The 18,778-nt window shown below is 41.4% G+C and overlaps 1 protein-coding gene across 1 annotated transcript in view; it reads right to left on the bottom strand.

Annotated features, from left to right (window-relative positions):
• LOC128711325 (protein dead ringer) overlaps nucleotides 1-18,778 on the bottom strand; it is a 96,419-nt gene that overhangs the window by 40,077 nt on the left and 37,564 nt on the right. The window contains exon 5 of the mRNA XM_053806194.1: nucleotides 3,278-3,325. Coding sequence (XP_053662169.1) covers nucleotides 3,278-3,325 — 48 coding nt within the window. The remainder of the gene's footprint in view (nucleotides 1-3,277; nucleotides 3,326-18,778) is intronic.

Here is an 18,778-nt window from a genome sequence, read left to right as displayed (position 1 = left end):
CAGGAAACTTACGAGCAAGAAGGCGAAAAACACCGCACATGAGATAAGATACCATCACGATAATGCTCTTCCGCATATTACTGATTTGGTCAAAAACTGTTTAGAGAATATTGGTTGAGAAATTAAGAATTGGCGCTGTGATTGCCAAACGCAGCGTACTTCCTTTCAGCGAAGCCAATCACAAATTTGCTCGATTCATGTTGTTGGGCTCAAAAAACGAAAATTTATTTTGCCCTGGAATTCATAATTTGCCAGAAATTTGGGAGAACGTTGTGATTCCTGACATACAATCCTTTGAATAGAAACTATGCTACAGATTTTGTATAATAAATTCTCAAATTCAAGGGAAAAAAAGCGCAGGAAACTTTCGTGCACACCCAAACTATTTTAACAATAAATTATGATTATGCTTAGAACACTTCAATTGGGCCAAAACTTATCAAACCAAATATCATATCGTAAAATGATGAATATTATAGGATCAATCGAAAATGCTCGCTATCGGATAGCGGCAGGATGGTTATCATTTGTCATCGGGTAACGTAACAAACCAACGAAGTAACACAACACACAGTAAGTCGTTCAACCACAAGAAGCAATGTTGAGTTTGATTGATGGATATCTGCTCGGACGAAATCGTACATACGCGTCAGGAACATACACACGCACTAGCACTACCGCAGCCAAATGCCATTCCACGAAAGAGGATGCGCCATAGTTTTTAGCACCTTCGTATGATGTCGTCGTATTTTGGATGCTTTAATGCTATGCTGCACAGGCAGTGTGATGATCTCCTCTAGTCGAGTGTATATTTGGATTTGGTGGTAACTTAACGGTAGTTATTCTTGTCAGATATGCCCATCTAACCTCTCCGGTTTGTGTTTAAAACGGAAAATTCGGGCGAAGTAGAAGGACTCGAGAAAAAAAAAATATCCTAAGTTCCTCCTGTCCCGTGTACCACTTTTCTTCACTCCATCGAACGAATCACGTACAGTGCCTAGTAGGGGAAATCGCGAAAGCACCGTTTCGAGATCGTAGCGCATCATTAACTAGATCAAATCACTATTTTCATCGTCAATTAGAAGCGTTCCATGACGGGCCGCTGGTAGGGTGAGCCAACGCTTCTTCTCTGGAGATAGATCTCAGTCTCTACCCATCAACTATTCTTCCCGTTCTTGCTTAATGGCATGCTCCCGCCATAAAAAAGCAGAGAAAATAATCAATCATTTAATTTCGATCACCAAAAACGATCTATGCGAGTTCATCAGATCGTTACCAACGTCCCGGAACGACGGGCCAGCAAACAGGCTCTTGTGCCGCAACACGAAAAATTAATTTGTATTAATACAATTTACGATTTTAATGCCTATAACGAGATCATTTTTGTTTCGTACATCGGGTCCTCGTCACTTGCTGGTCCTAGGTCAATGATGATCTTCTTCTTCAGCTTCAAGATAACTTCAATTCGGCTTTATTTCATCATGATTCACAGACACACACACACACACACACACACAAATATCAAAAGCCCGTTGGAGACGCCTTTTTACCCAATTAAATGATCCACCTATTCGCTCCACACGTTCAAAACCACCATAGACGGCAAAGAGCCGAGGAAAATAGTAAAAATAAAATACTTGCTTCAATTTTTCTTCTCTAATGATTACGATCAAAGCGCGCCATTATTATGTTCATCTTCAAGATCGCTTAAAGTGATCGTCGATGGTGGTGGCAGCAGCCACGGCAGCTTCTCAGCAGAAGCAGTGATAGAAACCCTAGAGTCAACTGCTCCGTCGATTGGGTTTAAGGAAGCGAACTCCTTAGGACGCGGTTGGAGATCGCGTTGAGAAATAATAAACGCAATCAATCATCGGTTAACACAAAGGCACAAAGGAGAAAGCATAAAACACAACATTTGGAGTGATGATTTGCAAAGGTTACGATACGAGATCGGTGTAGGCAGCAAAGAGAATGAAATTCCGAATTTAAATCGTGAACTATGTGAACATAAAAGAAAATTAAATCAAGTCAATTCAAGTGCAAGATTGAAATGCTTTTCTAGCGTGCCAAAAATTTAAAACTATGGTGTCAAAATGTGTACTACCGGCGTAGATACATAAATGATGTATAACTTGCACTGTCATAGAATCTGGCCAAACTCCAACGCACAGCTTCATTCGCAAAATTTACCCCAGTTGGAGAGTGACGAGTGACGTCAACTGTGACGCTTCAAAATTTATGACTTAAATCCGTTTCGTCAAGCGGTTCATTTTTAAAATGTGCGCAAGAAAGCGGTTTTATGTACAATATCCGGAAAGTAAATTTAATGTGCATCCGAGCATTGGTGCAGCCGGCTTGATTCTGCCCTGTCCGTGATTTATGATCCATTCTTGGCGTGGCTGTATGCAATGCAACGTTGTAGTGGTTGGCGTGGATCTTCAAAAGTAACAGAATTTTACACTCGACACAGGTGTGCCTGATACGACACGTGGGAAACAACACTTGAGAACGGGAAAGTCGTTAATATGACGAAAAAACAACATTTACATAACTGCACAAAGGTTTCCTTACATTAAAATGTTAATCAATATTTTGTTTTTATCATCACATTGTTTCACACTTTTTTCATTATTTTTCACGAATAAGAGAAATCCTCACTTGACTTCGGATAGAGATAAAAATATAATCGACTAATACATGCTCATTTGCAGTTGAACAGTGGGTACAAGAGTGTTATGAGCATGCTTGCTCATCATCATCATCATCATCATCGTGTTCGATGGCTTTAAACATGATGTTTCAGCTACAACAATACCATCCAACACCAGAGACTGGCGAACACGGATGGATATAAATATACAACATAGATTGATTTGAATTTGACACGCCTCTCACTTGGTCGGGCATTACATACCCAGTTATACCTTGCCGAGTATAAAAAGCTTAATAAATTTATATTTTTACTTCGCTCAGTCCCATAAGGTACACCACCTTTCTTGTACAATCAAAGTGCATATAAGCGAGAAGCGGAAGGGTGCATCATTATGAGAGTTACCTTGGCCCCGGCTCTAGCATGGACACTGTTGTCTGACCTATAGTCGAGAAATTGTTCCGGCTTGGTGGAGGCCAAGTTGTGTTTTAATAAGTTTTGCGAACTAACGGAGAATGGTTTACCTTAAAACCTTCGTTCCTTTATAATATGCAAGTGTTAATGTACAAGAAACCCTTTTAATATCTTGAAGAATTATGTTGTAATATCCGATTTACTATTACTCACTGTTTGCCACACACTGTTCCGGTTCAGCACTTTTAGCATGTTGCTTACCTAAAATGATACAAGAGAAGCAAATTAACTCATTTAGTCGAACATTGAAAAATGTTGATATTTTTTTAATTAAAATATAAACATTTCGTGAGGTATTTTTATTTCTCTTCTTAAGCTGCCGGTATTACAAACAGCAGGACGAATAGAAGTAATCATTTTAACAACATCAGGTTATACGATCGCCAATCGGCTTAACTGCGCACGAGCATGTTGTCGGTGTCGATAGCAACACATTTTGATGATTGGTTCCCCCGAAACCAATAAAACTAATTGAGTACCTCTCAACTGGCATCCAAACATCGTCACAATCGCGTGGTATACTTTTCACACGACAAACGTTTCAGATTGTAATTTACTTAATCCTCCTACCGCATTGACGATGCTTACACATTGTTACCCAAGCGGTAGGATGCAAAACGTGCAATCGTTGGAAAACAATTTTGCTGATAAAGGATAAAAAAAAACATTTCCACTCTGCACGGTTGCTTCGTTAGCCCAACAGCGAAGCAACGTCTAACGCTTTGAAGCGAAAGATCGAAACATCAAACACACGGAACGCTAAAGACGAACGAATAAATTTTACAACTTTATGCACAGACAAACAAACCGTTCGGATGCATCCAGCAAGGTTCACACTGCAAAGCTTTACGAGAGTGAAGATGGGAAAAAACACAATCTGCACCAAGGTTATAGGGCTCACAATCGACGTTCGAATTTACACGGGTTTCGTCTTTATTCCTGAAATCCATAAACGAGGCTAAAGGGGACAACACATTGATCGGAAGATGTTTAATCCTGTTGGATAGCGGACAGGATGTACGGTTAGTAATTTTACAGTCATAAAAATCGCCACTTCCATTATCCTCCGCCTCATCCCATTTCTAAGAGTGGGTATCTCTGGTGTACCATCTTCCATTCATTCCATTATTAGTATTAGTTTGTAGCATTTTTCGGTGGTTCATAAACAATCGTTCGAGACCGAATTTACTGCAACTATTCTATCTTGACATGCGTTCATTTCATACCACATTGATGAGTTTTTCTTCTTCTAGTTACATTTCTCTTGAAATGTTTGAATCCAAAAGTATTATGTGTTGATCGGGAAGAAAGCGGAAATTAGATGATTTTCGTTTCATTCAGTATTTTATTAATGAAAGATTTACATAAAAGCACAAGTGGAAAAAAATTGAAAATTCATACGATCGAGCGATCCCTACCATATTTTCACACGACAGGATCTGTATAATGATGATCATGAGTCCAACCTCTTACTCTGACAAATGGGTTGGGAAGAACGGGAATTTTTCTCTGGGATATTTAAAATAATGACTAAAATTGTTGGTGCTACTAATCGGCGAAGACTATGCCAGAGAAACACAGTAAAAAGTCTCATCCGGTCTGTTTATCCTGTGTATGAGATTTTTTCATAAGGAGAAGTACAATCACTAAACAGTATTAGATAGACGTAACTAGAGTTACCAGTCCTAATGAGATTTGATACAACACTTTTAGTTTACTAAACGAAACACTAAGGTACTACACCTTCGGACCCTTTTTAATATATGCACTCTATGATAGTAATAGAATCAATTACATCATACTGAAATGGCGATATAATGGCGATACAACAGCTGCTGATGTATGACATTATTTGACAGAAATCACTACCATATTTTAAATGACGTGATCCAGTTCTATAAAAGTGTATTTTTTGTTCGCCAGGTACGTTAAAGATTAACGGATTAGACTCATCATTAAGGACCTTTGATTTATTCCATCAAGTTGCAACGGTATAACGAACAGCTTTGTCGACTATTGCAATCACACTACAGCTGTATGCGGCCAGTTACGATCCGACATACCAACCACAAAACAATTATGTTACCAAACAATGCTTGCATGATTTCACACAGCGGGAGATGGTCCGATCCGAGTTAATCCCGATTTGATGAGACGCCCTTCAGGGTAGATTAACATTTGCGTTTTAACATCGTGCCAAACCCCTAAAGCCATACCGTGCCGATTCACCAACTAAAATCTCTAATCCTTCGCGTGAAGGAAATCTTGGGAAGAAAAATCTAAACTGCGAGAGGAGCGAATGCCTGCCCTCGGATTGCATGACGACAACGTGGAGAGTCAATCGGTTTTCCTGACGATCTTTCCAACCGATGTTTATTCAATTAAGTGCTCGAATCTGTTCGCATTCTGGGCTTTTCTTTGCTTCTTCTTCACTGCTGTATTGCCTCCTTTATCATAATTTATAGGATATTCTCACGACCATAATTAATGTGTATTTCAGTAAGCAAATTATTATGATTATGGTTCGCCTATTATGTTCATTATCTGGAAGCCAAGTGGGAAGTGGAAACCACCCTTCCCGAGTGCGTCAATCAAGTGACAATGCGCACAGAGGAGGTAGGATAAGAGGTGTTGAATCCATTTCTTCTCAGGCTACTTTATTGCTTCTTTTCGCTTTATCTGTTTTTTTTTTACACCGGTGTTCGCCTTTTGGTCGGTTCCTGCCACTTAGGTTGTTCTCTAAGCGGTTTTATTTTTCTAGTGGATTCAATCACAGCTGGATATCTGTCAAGACATTCGCCGACCAATGTGAGAGCCGCCCATAGAAGGGCAACACATCGTCCCCCGTGGACCGGGGACCCCAACGATTATCCGTCGTTCTGCTTTCCTGTCTGGGGCTGCGTTAATCTGCGCTTCCTGGATATGCACCGGGAAACTGCGGCTAAAGTGCACCGTTGCAATCACTGGAGCGTCAGGTTCCAATTGGGAGCAACCTTGATTAACCTCTTCTGTGCGAATGTGCCAATGAGCCTGAAGCTCCCGTTGTTTCTCGCATTTTGTGGGAATGTGGACCAGCATCGTTTTGCACGTTAGTCGGCAGGCTTGAGAAACTTTTTACTATTTCAATCTACTGCTAGTATATCATAGTTTATTCTGCAATGGCTTTGCACTAGAGGAAAGCATAAATGGAGCCAAATTAGTGTAATTGTTGTTTTAATTTATTGTGTTGCAAATTATCACCTCTTTTTTACATAATTCCAAGAATTACACCATCGATCCAGATTGTATAGTAAATTCATTCGTATAGAGTACAATTAAAACTTTGGCATATGCAATTACTAAGCTTATGTTACACTGATCAAAGAAAATTTCAAAGATCCATCCATTTGTTTTATGAAATAAATGCAATATCATCACATTCAAAACGAATCTGTGCTACCGTTCATCACTTGGAACCACTCAAGAAAACATTCAACTGTTCGCTCATACCAGTAGTTCTTTGGCTTCCTCGGCCAGCTGTTCTTTGTCGAGCGTTTCGTCGCCACGGATTCATTCACAAACGACCTCTCCAAAAAGCGAACCTCACAGTCGTTTACAACCTGACGAAAAGTGGCTTCTTCCACAGCTGATATCTCGACGAGTGCCAAGAAGCAGCCAGCACATAACCAAGAATGCCTTCGATAGTGCTCTTGCATCCGAAAACTAACCACTTGACACTCGCAGGGAACCACGCGCCCATCCGGTCATCCAGACTGATCCTATCATGCTGCTTATGTTGAAGTGGTGAACGATCAAAACCCCTTTCTACCAGAGAGCGTTGGTTTGTTTTCCATACAACGATGCGTGCTCCCGGAGAAAGGATTCCGAATAGTTATTGCCTGTTCAATCAACGAGGGTTTATGTTTAAAGCTCGAGGTGCGCCTCAAAACGATCTCTTCAAAGTATGAGTCGACCATCTAGAGGGGGGAATCCGACCTGATGGTGTTCGGCTAGCTAAATTGGGTGGGTAGCTACTTTTCCGCATTTGATATTGCGTCTCTGATATCGGTCGATGTTTTGATCGCTCTTTTCATCCAACCATGAAACGTCCAGACAGGCCCGGCGAAACGTTCATGATCTCAACCTATCGAGTGTGGATGAGCCTCAGGAAACGGGATCTACCTTAAAAAAAACGGGAAGATCTCGCCACTCAATTGGCTGGCATTGAAGAGGTTGGGCATGATCGGGCAAAAGATCAGCGAAGCCTACGCGTGCGCCCACCATGAGTCAGCGGGATTTTTTTCGACGCTCGCGACTTGACCGACTCAAGTGTACACACGAAAACGAACACGTACACTTACGGCGGAGCGAATATTGGTGGTGTTCCGGGAGGTGCTTGAGATATTAATTTATTGAAGTCTATCAACCGATCGAATCGAATGCGGTTTGCCGGCAATCTGAGCTTGCCCACTTGAAAGGTGGTGCCTGATCCTGTGCCTTTTGTAGGATGTGGCTATTCAAATTTGAGCCCCTTTTCGGAGTACTTCATTCGGAGATTCGGATGAACCCGTTACGCCATCGTCGGCCCTCGACGTTGGGCGTGTGCTTCTGGATAAACATGGCAACTCGTGGTCTTTTTCCCAGTCTGACTAGCCACGCGCGGACCGGTGCTGATCGTTGCGATGCTTAACCGTTTGTTCTCTTCCCGGACCGCTGCCCATAAATCGAAATCAGATTTCGACGCTCAATAGTGGTAGTTGTAGTAATCCAGCCGGAAAGCGGAAACTACTTCATATGCCAACATTGTTTTAGAGGTCCACTGGATTGATGATGGCTCTTGACCACCGACTTGGCATCGATTTGATGTTTGTGAGTGAACAGCTAATGCTGACCGTTTTGCCTACGTTTTGCCGGTCCGCTCTTGTAATCAAAATTGCAAATTAAGACCGCCACAATCCTCCCTCTTACCGCGTACCTTAGCTCCCCCAGCATGCCTATAAGGCTACAGGCAAACCGTGGGAAATTAAAACACTCATGGCGATTCGAGTTGATTTTCTTTTCCCTTTGCTGACGCGATTGATTCAAGCACTCTAACCACAACAAGTGAACTTTATGGTCTCGTGTCTGTCATTTCATGACTTCACCTGTGTACTCCTCTTTTCCTATGTAAAAACTTTTTTCTGTGCTAGCTTGCAGGGCACTAGACAAGCTTGAACGCACCGTTCATGTATGATTAATATATTCCTCCGGTATCGAAGGACGGCTCCATACGCTCCACACACTTTGGCCTTCCCTCGTCACAATCACAGGGGCACTGATCGATGTCCTTAATTATACCGACATCCACCTTCGTGGGTTCAGAGCGCCGCGCTCTCTGCCGAAGTGTAATCAAAATTCTTGTCGGTGAGTTACTGCACCATGCTCCAGTAAAGCTCGTTCTTCACCGACGCAAGAGAACAAAACTGTACCAAAGCGTGAACGCAAACCTATGCCGGTCAGAGGTACGAACTTACAGAGAGACTACGCACCCCATTTCATTCTCTGTAATTATTCTACAATTAATCAAAATCCAAACCTCAAACCGTTGGTCAGGAATCGTACGTACTCCAGGTTCTTATCCAGATGCATATTGCTAGCTGCAACTGCCATCAGTCCATCAGATCTGTTCAACCGTTTGGATTTCATACCAAACAACTGAAGAAATACAACAACAAAAAACAACGACGCGGTAATAAAACACAACCAACATATATCGTCGACCGACATAAAACAGGCGACGAACCCACTCTTCCCTCCACATCAAACGGTACTGCTGGCTTTTGGTGGCGTACACGTTCTTAATCATTTTAGTAATCCCATTTTATTTCCTTTCATTTCTGTTTTCATATCAATCATACGATTTTACACTGGACGTGATGCTTTTTTTATGGGGAAGGCGTTGCCGTTTTTTCTGTTATAAAATGCGCAATTAATAAACCACATCAATCAGTATACTATTGATGATCATGGTTATTTAATAAATACGGAAAATACTCTTTTTTCGTTAAAAATTGTAAATACCTCCATTAAGAAAATAAAAGGAAAAAATACAATAAATAAATCTTTTTTCATAACAATTATTGAAAAACTGATGTCACACAGGAAACAGTAAAAATAAGTAAAAAAAACTGCAACACATGATCATTCAAATGATCGAGGAATGGAATTTTCGTATGTGTTGAGACTCTCACTCATACCACAATCAAACAACTCATAAAGATTCCATAAAGTTACCTTCGATCGACCCGAAACGATCAGAGGCTTTGATGAGAAGATGAAGCGAAATAGTCCTTTAATGAAAAAACCTCCGATCTCGCAGTTAAATGTTTGCTAGGGGGGAGCAAGTAATGATGAATTCTCTTTCTCTTGTCTTAGTGTATGTGGCTGCTTCAATGGTGCCATATCTTGATTGTTGGTTATGGAACCATGATTCGTACGAGTATCGCAGTCAAGCAGTAAACTCTGCTTTTCACCAACATCCCTATACCGCCCCCCTTGTTCATTATACCGTGTGCCAACCGCAATGTTCAAGTTGTTCGTCTGCGAGAGCGCGAAAAAAAATCATCATAATGATAAATGAATCTTATAAAATGTTTCACTCCACTGTTTCCCATGACTCTGCCCTGGAACTGGTGTACTCTACGCCCAACGTGTTTTAGTGGTGAAGCGATCTGATCTTTTTTTTCTCTCTGGATCCTCCTCATCAACCGATGATGTTCCATGGTTATGTTTTGACGTTTGGATATAAAATGTCTTATTACAATTATTAATAACATTTTCCTCCCATATCAGGCCCTTTTCTTCGCTGGAATATCAGTTGCCTTTAATGGCATCCAAACGTCGAAAAGACGTCTACGATGTCTGATGAATAAAACGCAAGAGAAACGCGAATGATTCGAATGATGTAAAATTTTAACGACTAGTCTGGCCAGAAATCGATCATAAAAAAGACCAAACATAAATATTTGGAACATACACGTACACGAGGATACAGTGATTTTTGTTCGTAAGCTCATAAAGACCACAGAAGTAGATATGCTACAACTAAATAATTAATGTTTCATTTACCAGCACAACAAATTCCTCGCAAAACAAATTAAATCAATTCTTCTTACGCTTTTTTTTAGACCATTGCTTTCCTTTCTCACGGATCAGTCGTGAAGAAAGAACATTAAATATATTAAGCAAAAAAAAAATGATTAAAAAAACCACCAAAAAACTGCTTCCTTCTCTTTGAAACGAGCACACATCCCTAGTAATAGGAGGAAATTAATTATGAGCTCGCTAGAAACGAAGAACCCACACGGAATTAACATCCCGAGAGCCACGTACATCATTGACCCTTGTGTAAAGCATCATCACAATTGAATCTTTCTCTTTGAAAACCATCGCAAATCGGGTCGCGTCTTCCTTCCCTTCCATTTTTTTTTTTGTATTTTCGTTAAAAAGTGGTGAGTTCCGAATGGTCGGATCGAAAGGCTTTGGAGACTCGTTACCCGCGTTCTCATTCCCGAGTTGTGTGGTATCGCTTTCCGTCTCACACGTACAAGTGCCATTACCAATTGATATGCTTAACCCATCATCGCGCGAAACCACGAAAAGGCCACAATTATCCACATCGGTTTCATTCCACCCGTACACTAATGTTTTCTAATGCTTCGAGACGTGCGCCATTCCCTTCTCCGGTGCCCGGATGTTCTTGCGATGATTATTTGTGAGCCCCCAATTTTATTCGTCTAGCAAACCATGGAATGGTAGGAAATAACCGGTGATAGGTAAGTCGCGAGCCGATTAAGAACAAAAACAAGGCGGATCGGAATCGGGAGTACACGCTGGCCATCGTGTAACGAGATGGAACCGAACGAATGGTGAATAAAAAACAAAAACATAGCTCATGAAATTAATATCCGATGAAATTGATTTAGTCTACGCCTGCGGTGCACATTCGGACACGGAACCAGCATCTTCACCGTCTGTTCCGTCGAAAACTCGTAGAGAAGAACCCTGCCGGGTAAAACGAGCCACACGCGAAACGCAACCACCACAAAATCGGGGAGAACCCATCGTCCGCAACTAATGGCAGGATTATTACACCCCGTCCGAGGGCTTTTTTAGCAATGCTTTCAAACTAGAACTCACTATTTTCTGGGACTAGAAGCTTTAGAAAGATCCGATCCATTTCACCACGAATCGCCTCACCCCGCATCATACTTGATTGTTTCCGTGCGCAAGTAGCCTAAAGTGGCCGTAAAATTAAAGTTTCCCCAAAAAGCGCTCGCGGGAAGTTTTCCTCGTGGAAAATTGAAGCAAGTAGCACATTAAGACAAAGGCTGAGCTACGGCGTACGGTATTGTGGGAAAATAAATCCAATCGATATAGCGTCAACATTTTCCCCAACATTCGCATCAGTCTCCGCAGTGATTGCGTTTCCTTTTCACCGGAGGGAAGCGTATTTTCCACAGCCTCTCCCCATCCGGGACTCTATCCGATTTGGTTCCGACTTTTTTAACAACAAAAGCATGAAAGAACCGGCTTTTTGGCGTTGTAGCGTAACACATCGTTTAAGCATTGTGTGTTCCCTTGTTTGCCGGCAGCACATAATGCACATGGTGTGAATTTGAACCTTCCTCCCGGGGATGAAAGACTTCTTCTCCCAGCGCAAATGATCCGACGCGTGCAACAAGTCAAAACATATTCTTCATGGCTCGATAATGATGCTGGTATTCGGCCGGTCGGTTGGTTGGTTGGGTTGGTGGTAGCAAATATGTTTGACCTTATGTTCCTGCTTCCTGGCCGTCCTTCTTTCCAGACAGATCCTGAGACAGCAACACAACCCAGGATGCCCTTGAACAGGTATTCCTTTTTTTTTGCTGTATTTGCTCTTCCCTTTCACCTAATTCCAGGACAATGCCGACAATACACACGGGTGCGTGCGTGCCAGTCTGTAAGTGTGTAATAATGGACCGTTCGATTAGGGCGGCCACGAACATGGGACTTTTACCCGGGGTTTTATAACATCCGTAGCATGCGTATGCGACAGGCAAAGAGATAAACATCCTTCATCTGGTACACCGGTAAGGCAAAGCATGGACACACTCTGTGTGCATGCTTGTCCAGAGGTAGTGAAAAAGTCGCACAACAAAGCGACAACATAATCTAGCACCACGGGAAATACCGAAACATCACGGTTAGCTCCGAGAGGGGGGGAAGAAGAAAATAGACTAGAAAACAATAACAACAGAAGGGGAAAAAACCACTGCCTCCTTACAGCAGGTCGCGCCATAAAACCATCGACAGCATCAACAGTTCCGTTGCTGTTCGGTTAACATGCTGGGGAATTCACGGTGGAACTTTCCACTTTTTGTTTTGGCGCTTTTCCGGACATTTTTCCACAACCGGATAATGTGAACTGGCACACTATTGTAATGTCTTTATTTTTTCACCACATAGCCATCAGATCACAACAGGGGAAAAAAATCCGATATTTGATTTAGAAACTCTTTTCCACATTAATGATGCTTAAATGATTGTTCAAACACTCATTGTGTAACATTTGGAATCATTGAAACGTAATGATGTTCGAATTACAATTAAACAATTATTTGCTCTTGAAATATAATTCAGTTTTGCTACAACCCTTTACAAGCTCGACCAGTAAAGGACAACATTAATTGCTTAAATGCTTTACCTCCCAGATCAAAAGATTGTTGTTATGGATCTTCAGGTTTTCTGATTGCGAAGGAAGTTTTTATACTATCCGTAAATAGTTATATAGAAGACGATTGGGCGGTGCATAATAAACCCTTTCCAGTAACAAATACATCATGTTGCGCTGTCAAACAATGTTACTCCAGCTAATCGAATTGTGAGACACAACGGTGACGCGGCCAGGGTACTACGATACCCTTGGTAAAATATATCTAATCATGCAACGTGGTTAATGGGCAGCGCTGCGGCTAGTTTTAATGTACGCAAAATGCCAACCCACACACCCAGCGCGTCAACTGTGGTAATTTTTGAATTATTAATCATTAAAACGAACGCTATGCGAGCGCCGGTGACCTATCGAACTATTTCGCCCCTTATTTTGCGGGAGGGTTTTCGATCACAGACTGGACGGTTTTTTTTAACTATTGCAGGAGACGGTGTTGTCGATGCAACATTGTAATCTAAAATTTAATCAACCATATTTTATTAGACGGCATGGGGGTCGTCGGCGGCAATCTGCAACGTATGTGCTTTTTCTCGTATCTTCTAACGATGCCGACAGGTGGCTGGCAAGTCTGGCAATCCCAACGAGCGAAGGTGAGCAGTAAAAACCAAATCGATGCACCAACCTTCTACATCGTTTCGATCCGCTTTAAAGTGTCTGTCGCCACCGGGATCCGCGCGCTTGCCTCGGGCTTGGTGCGATATCTTTACAATCTCTCGCTGTGACCTGACCGTTAGCTTAGTTCACTAAATGTTAAAATGAGCCGTAAAATGAGTGTATACTTCAATCTGCTACCGGTGCGCTTCCTACCGGGACGCGAGCAGTTATGGAGATGGACGAGGCAGACGTTTTTATTGCCTCTCCGATCGGATGACTCTGCTTCAATATCGTAGCCGATATGCGACCGGCACCAGCTCCGTTTGTCATAATTTGCTAATAAATGCGATTTTAAACAGTCCATAAAACGAGAATGTGGGACGATCGGAATAATCCATGAAGGGGGTCAAAAGCGAAAAACAAATCACATTCATAAACGATCGAATGGATTGTGTTGTTTGCGTCCCAAACACATTGTTGCCGATGATGTAGATGTTGCTGTTTTTTGTTTTGTTTCAATAAACACAATGTAGTGGGTGAAACAAGCTGTTTGTTTTGCTGCATTAGCTAAATCATACGCAGAAGCTATCAATATTTTATACGCGGTAACTTTACGTGCATGCAATGATGAGATACAATGACAAAGTAATTAACGATATTATAACTGGCAGACTCTTTAAATAAAATAAATATTAAAGATATACTCTTTTCCGGTTAAGGCTGAAATTATTTAACATTCATTCACAAGTTTGAAAATGTAAAAAACATTCTTTGAGATATAAGCTTTGATGCCACAATCCACAAACAAATCGCTGATATTATGATAACAAAATATACTAAAATGAACTCACAGATTTCTTCATACTTCTAATAGAATGTTCTATACTATCTAGTCAAACCTTGGTAACATTGATTGAGAATGGTGTTCCATCTTTATTAACAGCCCTGTTATATTTATATGGCAAACACCCCATTATATAACAGAACATAATGTGCGTGAGGTACATGTCCCTAGTTGCTTGACCAAGCATTCCTAAGATACATTCCGAAAGTTGCGAGCATCAAACCTATGTTATGTCATTATTTTTTAATTTATTTTGTTCTAAAATCAGTAATAGAATAAATTTTCATGACAATGATAATTTCAGATATGGAATCGAAATGGAACCTTTAGCACATTTTAAACAGTTTGTTGAACATATAGAGCTAAATAATAGGTTGGATTTCGGATGCAATCGTCCATAAACCATTTGAATTCTCTGACAAAGCTTATCAATCCCACTCTAACAAAAATGGTATTATAATGCTTGTTGTTCTTTTATGTATATTGTATTCGTTTGCAATCATATTCCTTCTCGGCGAGTTTAATTTATTCATATTTTTTCTTGCATTGCAATAGCTCCTACAAAGACCTTTCCTTCCTCTGATAAGTTCGTACAACAAAACACATGTCCCATTCGAGTGTCCGTTATCGTTACCCGTAGCGATGATGAACAAGTTTTAAACAAGGGCGCAGAGAAAAAGGACGAGAAAAAAAGCACCCTTTTAAAAAGACCCACTGTAATGCGATGTGTCTGTAGCACAGACAGCAGCGAAAATCTGGCGTCCTTGCCTGGTCAAGATGTGGTTGTAGGCGTTCTGGATATTGTACCCCGAAGGATTTGTGCACCGGGCGAAACATGAAGCCCGGCGACATCGATCAGAGGCTAGGAATTGTGCAGGGCAATAAAAATGTGACGCTGATCTCGATCCGCAGTGCAGCTTTCCAACTACTTCAATGCTACCACATTGCTATTGTTCAGTTTCAGGTTCTTCCTTGCCACACTGCCGCCCGTTTCAGAATCAATGACGAATGTACGACAAACGGAAAGAACCAACAAAAAAAAAAGCCCGGCGATAATCTACAACTGTATCCATGCACTTACTTGGAAGAGGAAAGAGACATTGTATGCATATCATTTCGTTTGCCATAACGCGCTGGTAGGTTTTCCTAAATTTCATTGACAAACTTATTATCTGTTTTCTTCGTTCCTTTCGCACCCTCGCACGGTCAAGAAGACAAATTACGGCTTCCTTTTCTTGCTAACCACGCAATGCCATATGTAACGGGAACATGTAACGGATGGGCAAAGAGCATCCGCACAGCGGGAGTTTAAGCAAGATCGATGGTAAGGAACATCTTGATCTTCTGCGCACCATCACCGGCTGGACGGGCCCTTTTACTCTCAAAATTATGTTGTTGGTGTTGGTTGAAGGATCGAACATCTGAGGCTGTCTGAATTGATCACTTCCTGGGATTTTGGTTTCTTTCTTCAGCAATTGATCCTTTGCCGATTTGTCAATGCTATGGGTGCATTAGGTATTAAACACACAAGAATGAGAACGCTCCAGAGATTTAGTGGTAACGGAGTCGATCTTCACACAACAGCTCTATGCACATATAGCGTATGTACTGATAACAAAAAAATACATTGCAACTGCTTTGTACACAAGCGATAACATAACATCCTAAAATGATTCTTTTTGAAATACTTCATGAACTTAAAACTGCTCTAGTGCAAGAAATACGCTTACGATTAATGTTCACATTTGTCAACCTTAACTCGATCATCAGCCGTAATTAATCAAATAGTTTGTCATTCAAACGTTCCCATTGTACTACAAATTATTGCATTCCACCTTGCATTGAACGATTTCCAGATGCCACAGAAGATTTTGTCTGATGAAAACGATGAATAAATTCTTTGTGTAATTATTAAACTACCCCACAGACGCACAGAGGTGTGTTTCAATACATCAAAAGATTGAGATGTGCCCAGCTATAGCACCGATCTACACGCTCGAAATAAATCGTCTTCAATCAACGTGATGTGTCCACTAGCGTTGCGGCCAGCCCTAACACACCCCCATTCTCACACAACTCCTTCGGGGTGGGTCCATCACCTTTCCTTTCTATTTGAGGGATAATCCCAACATTCAAGGCACATTGTGTTCGGATCTAATAAATCTGTAATGTATCATCGCCTTCTATTTATGTGGTCTCGTCAGAAATGGGAGCCCGTTAAACGGCATTTAAACAGCACAACAGGCGAACAGGTAGCACTAGCACCACAGAGCACAAATCGTTTTTCCTTTTCTATCACTTCATCGACATCAATCGAACAAGGGGCAGTACGCCCCTATTCATATGGCTACCTACGCCTCGTACCACAGTTGGGAAAGAGTAGAATCAGGGAATAACATCCATGGTCATTTAATGAAATCGTTACCGAACTGGAAAAAGCAAGATGAGAAAAGATTAGAGCGCGTAATATCGTGTTTTTCAACAAAAAGGACACCCGGCAAAAAGGATCGGGCCCGTGCCATCAAATGGAACAAACAGATCTGTTTAGATTCCTTCGCTGCTCAACATGCCACCAGCAAACCCATAAGAAGGAGCCGCATCAAAAAAGGAAAAACAAATCTCAGAGAACGGAGAACGGGATGGAAAGCGGGTATGCGTGTGTGATGCTATTTTTATGCCGTTCCTTCACCACCAAATAGCCCGACAGCTGGAGCACACCCACACCCAAAGGCTGGTATGTGCTGTGAGGAAATAGGGGTTAGCATTATGCGAGCAAACTATGGGCAAAGCGATACGCGACAAAGCGATCGAAGAGGATTAAGAGATTTGTCACATTAACTTTACACAGCGCATCCGTGCGGGCACAAACATGCACCCATACATCCAAATGTAGGATATCTTTTCTTCTGTTTTCTTAAGGATTTCCTTTTCTTTTGCAGTCGAAACGCCCCCTTGTTCGAGAGGTATTGTGGCTTGATGACTTGGAAACTTGTATGGAACGATCGCAGGATAACGGATTGTTGTGTGCGTTGATTTCCTCGCTTGGGAAAAACGGTACGAACCGTATGGATGGTGATAAACCGACAAGCGATCGGTTCTGAATTCGGTTAGCCTTCTAGATATTACTGGGCGAACACTATCGTTCGGAAACGGGAAGCTGATAATAGGAAGCGATATGTGTTTGATGGGTATTGCCATGACCGTGAGATTACATTTGGAAATCATTATTGTGCACGGAATGATACTTTACTATAATCCCAACGCATTTAATCTCTAGTATCATAGTCTTTTCCAACTACAATCTCAGAAATTCTGGCATTCAGTGACTTAATTGACACGTAACTGGATTGGAAACTGTTGCATTCTGCGTGACCGATTTGTATGAGATAATATTCAGTGTTACCATGGGGAGAAATTGTAATGGCTATTAATAAAACATCGTTTCACTCTAATATATCGACTTTTACGTTTGAATTGTTTTGCATCTAGTGTAGTATAAAGATATATCGTTGTCTAACGCATGTATACAATGCAAAAGGACGTATAACAGCAAATAATCTTTTCATTAATCATCGTGTTTCCAATGCAACAGCAGCGCTTGATACGTAATTTACCATCTACAAAACTAAAATAAAGAGGAATGAGATGAGCAAATAACACGAGAAAAGTATTTTCAAAACAATAAAATATAAATTATTGCATCCGAGTCACGTATGCGAGCACTCGTAAAGCAAGCTCAAATTACAATTGCAACCGCTACCAGTGACCATGAAAAGGATCAGGGAATCGAGCAATCGTTGCTCCCTTCAAATCCACCCAGACAGCATCTTGTATATTTATGGTGCGCATGGCGACAATGGTGGCGACACCATCAACTGCATTGGGATACGAGTCGTCCCTTTTTGCTTCGGATTTGAGGGCTCTTTCCCTTATTGGTCCTTCATCGACGGTTCTGGAACATTTCTCCATCCAGACGAACCAACTCGATTTGCATACTAAAACTTGAGGATTGTTTGGAAGTTGGTTTGGGTTTTTTCTTCTTCCCTGTGCCCGTTACCTAAGATCTGCATGTTCTTTGTTTCAACTGCCCCCTCATTCAGAAACAACACATGGAACAGTGGTAAAAACACGAAGAAGCAAACATTACACCATGATCGGTCTTATTTTAATCATCGGTACTGAAATATCCGTATGAACCGGGTAGCGTAACGGACAGCACAACACAGGCTTACAATTTATCGCATCCTAAAAGGTACAAAAACAAAACGTGACTAACGTTTTTATAAATTCCTACCTCACTGAGCTGATTGTCGACGGGTAACATGTTAGTGGTTATGATTCGAAGCGAATTCAGGTATCGAAAAAAGCCGTCGCTATAATGATCCGATGTGGAAACTCAAACGATGGTTCTGCTCGTATACCCTGTCTGTTGAACCGAACAGAAGCACCACTAAACCGTACACACTAGGATATATTGACTAAT

Source organism: Anopheles marshallii, chromosome 3, assembly GCF_943734725.1.
Source record: "Anopheles marshallii chromosome 3, idAnoMarsDA_429_01, whole genome shotgun sequence".
NCBI lineage: Eukaryota > Metazoa > Arthropoda > Insecta > Diptera > Culicidae > Anopheles > Anopheles marshallii.
Note: the sequence above shows the minus strand (reverse complement) of the source record. Positions and strands in the feature narration are given on the sequence as shown.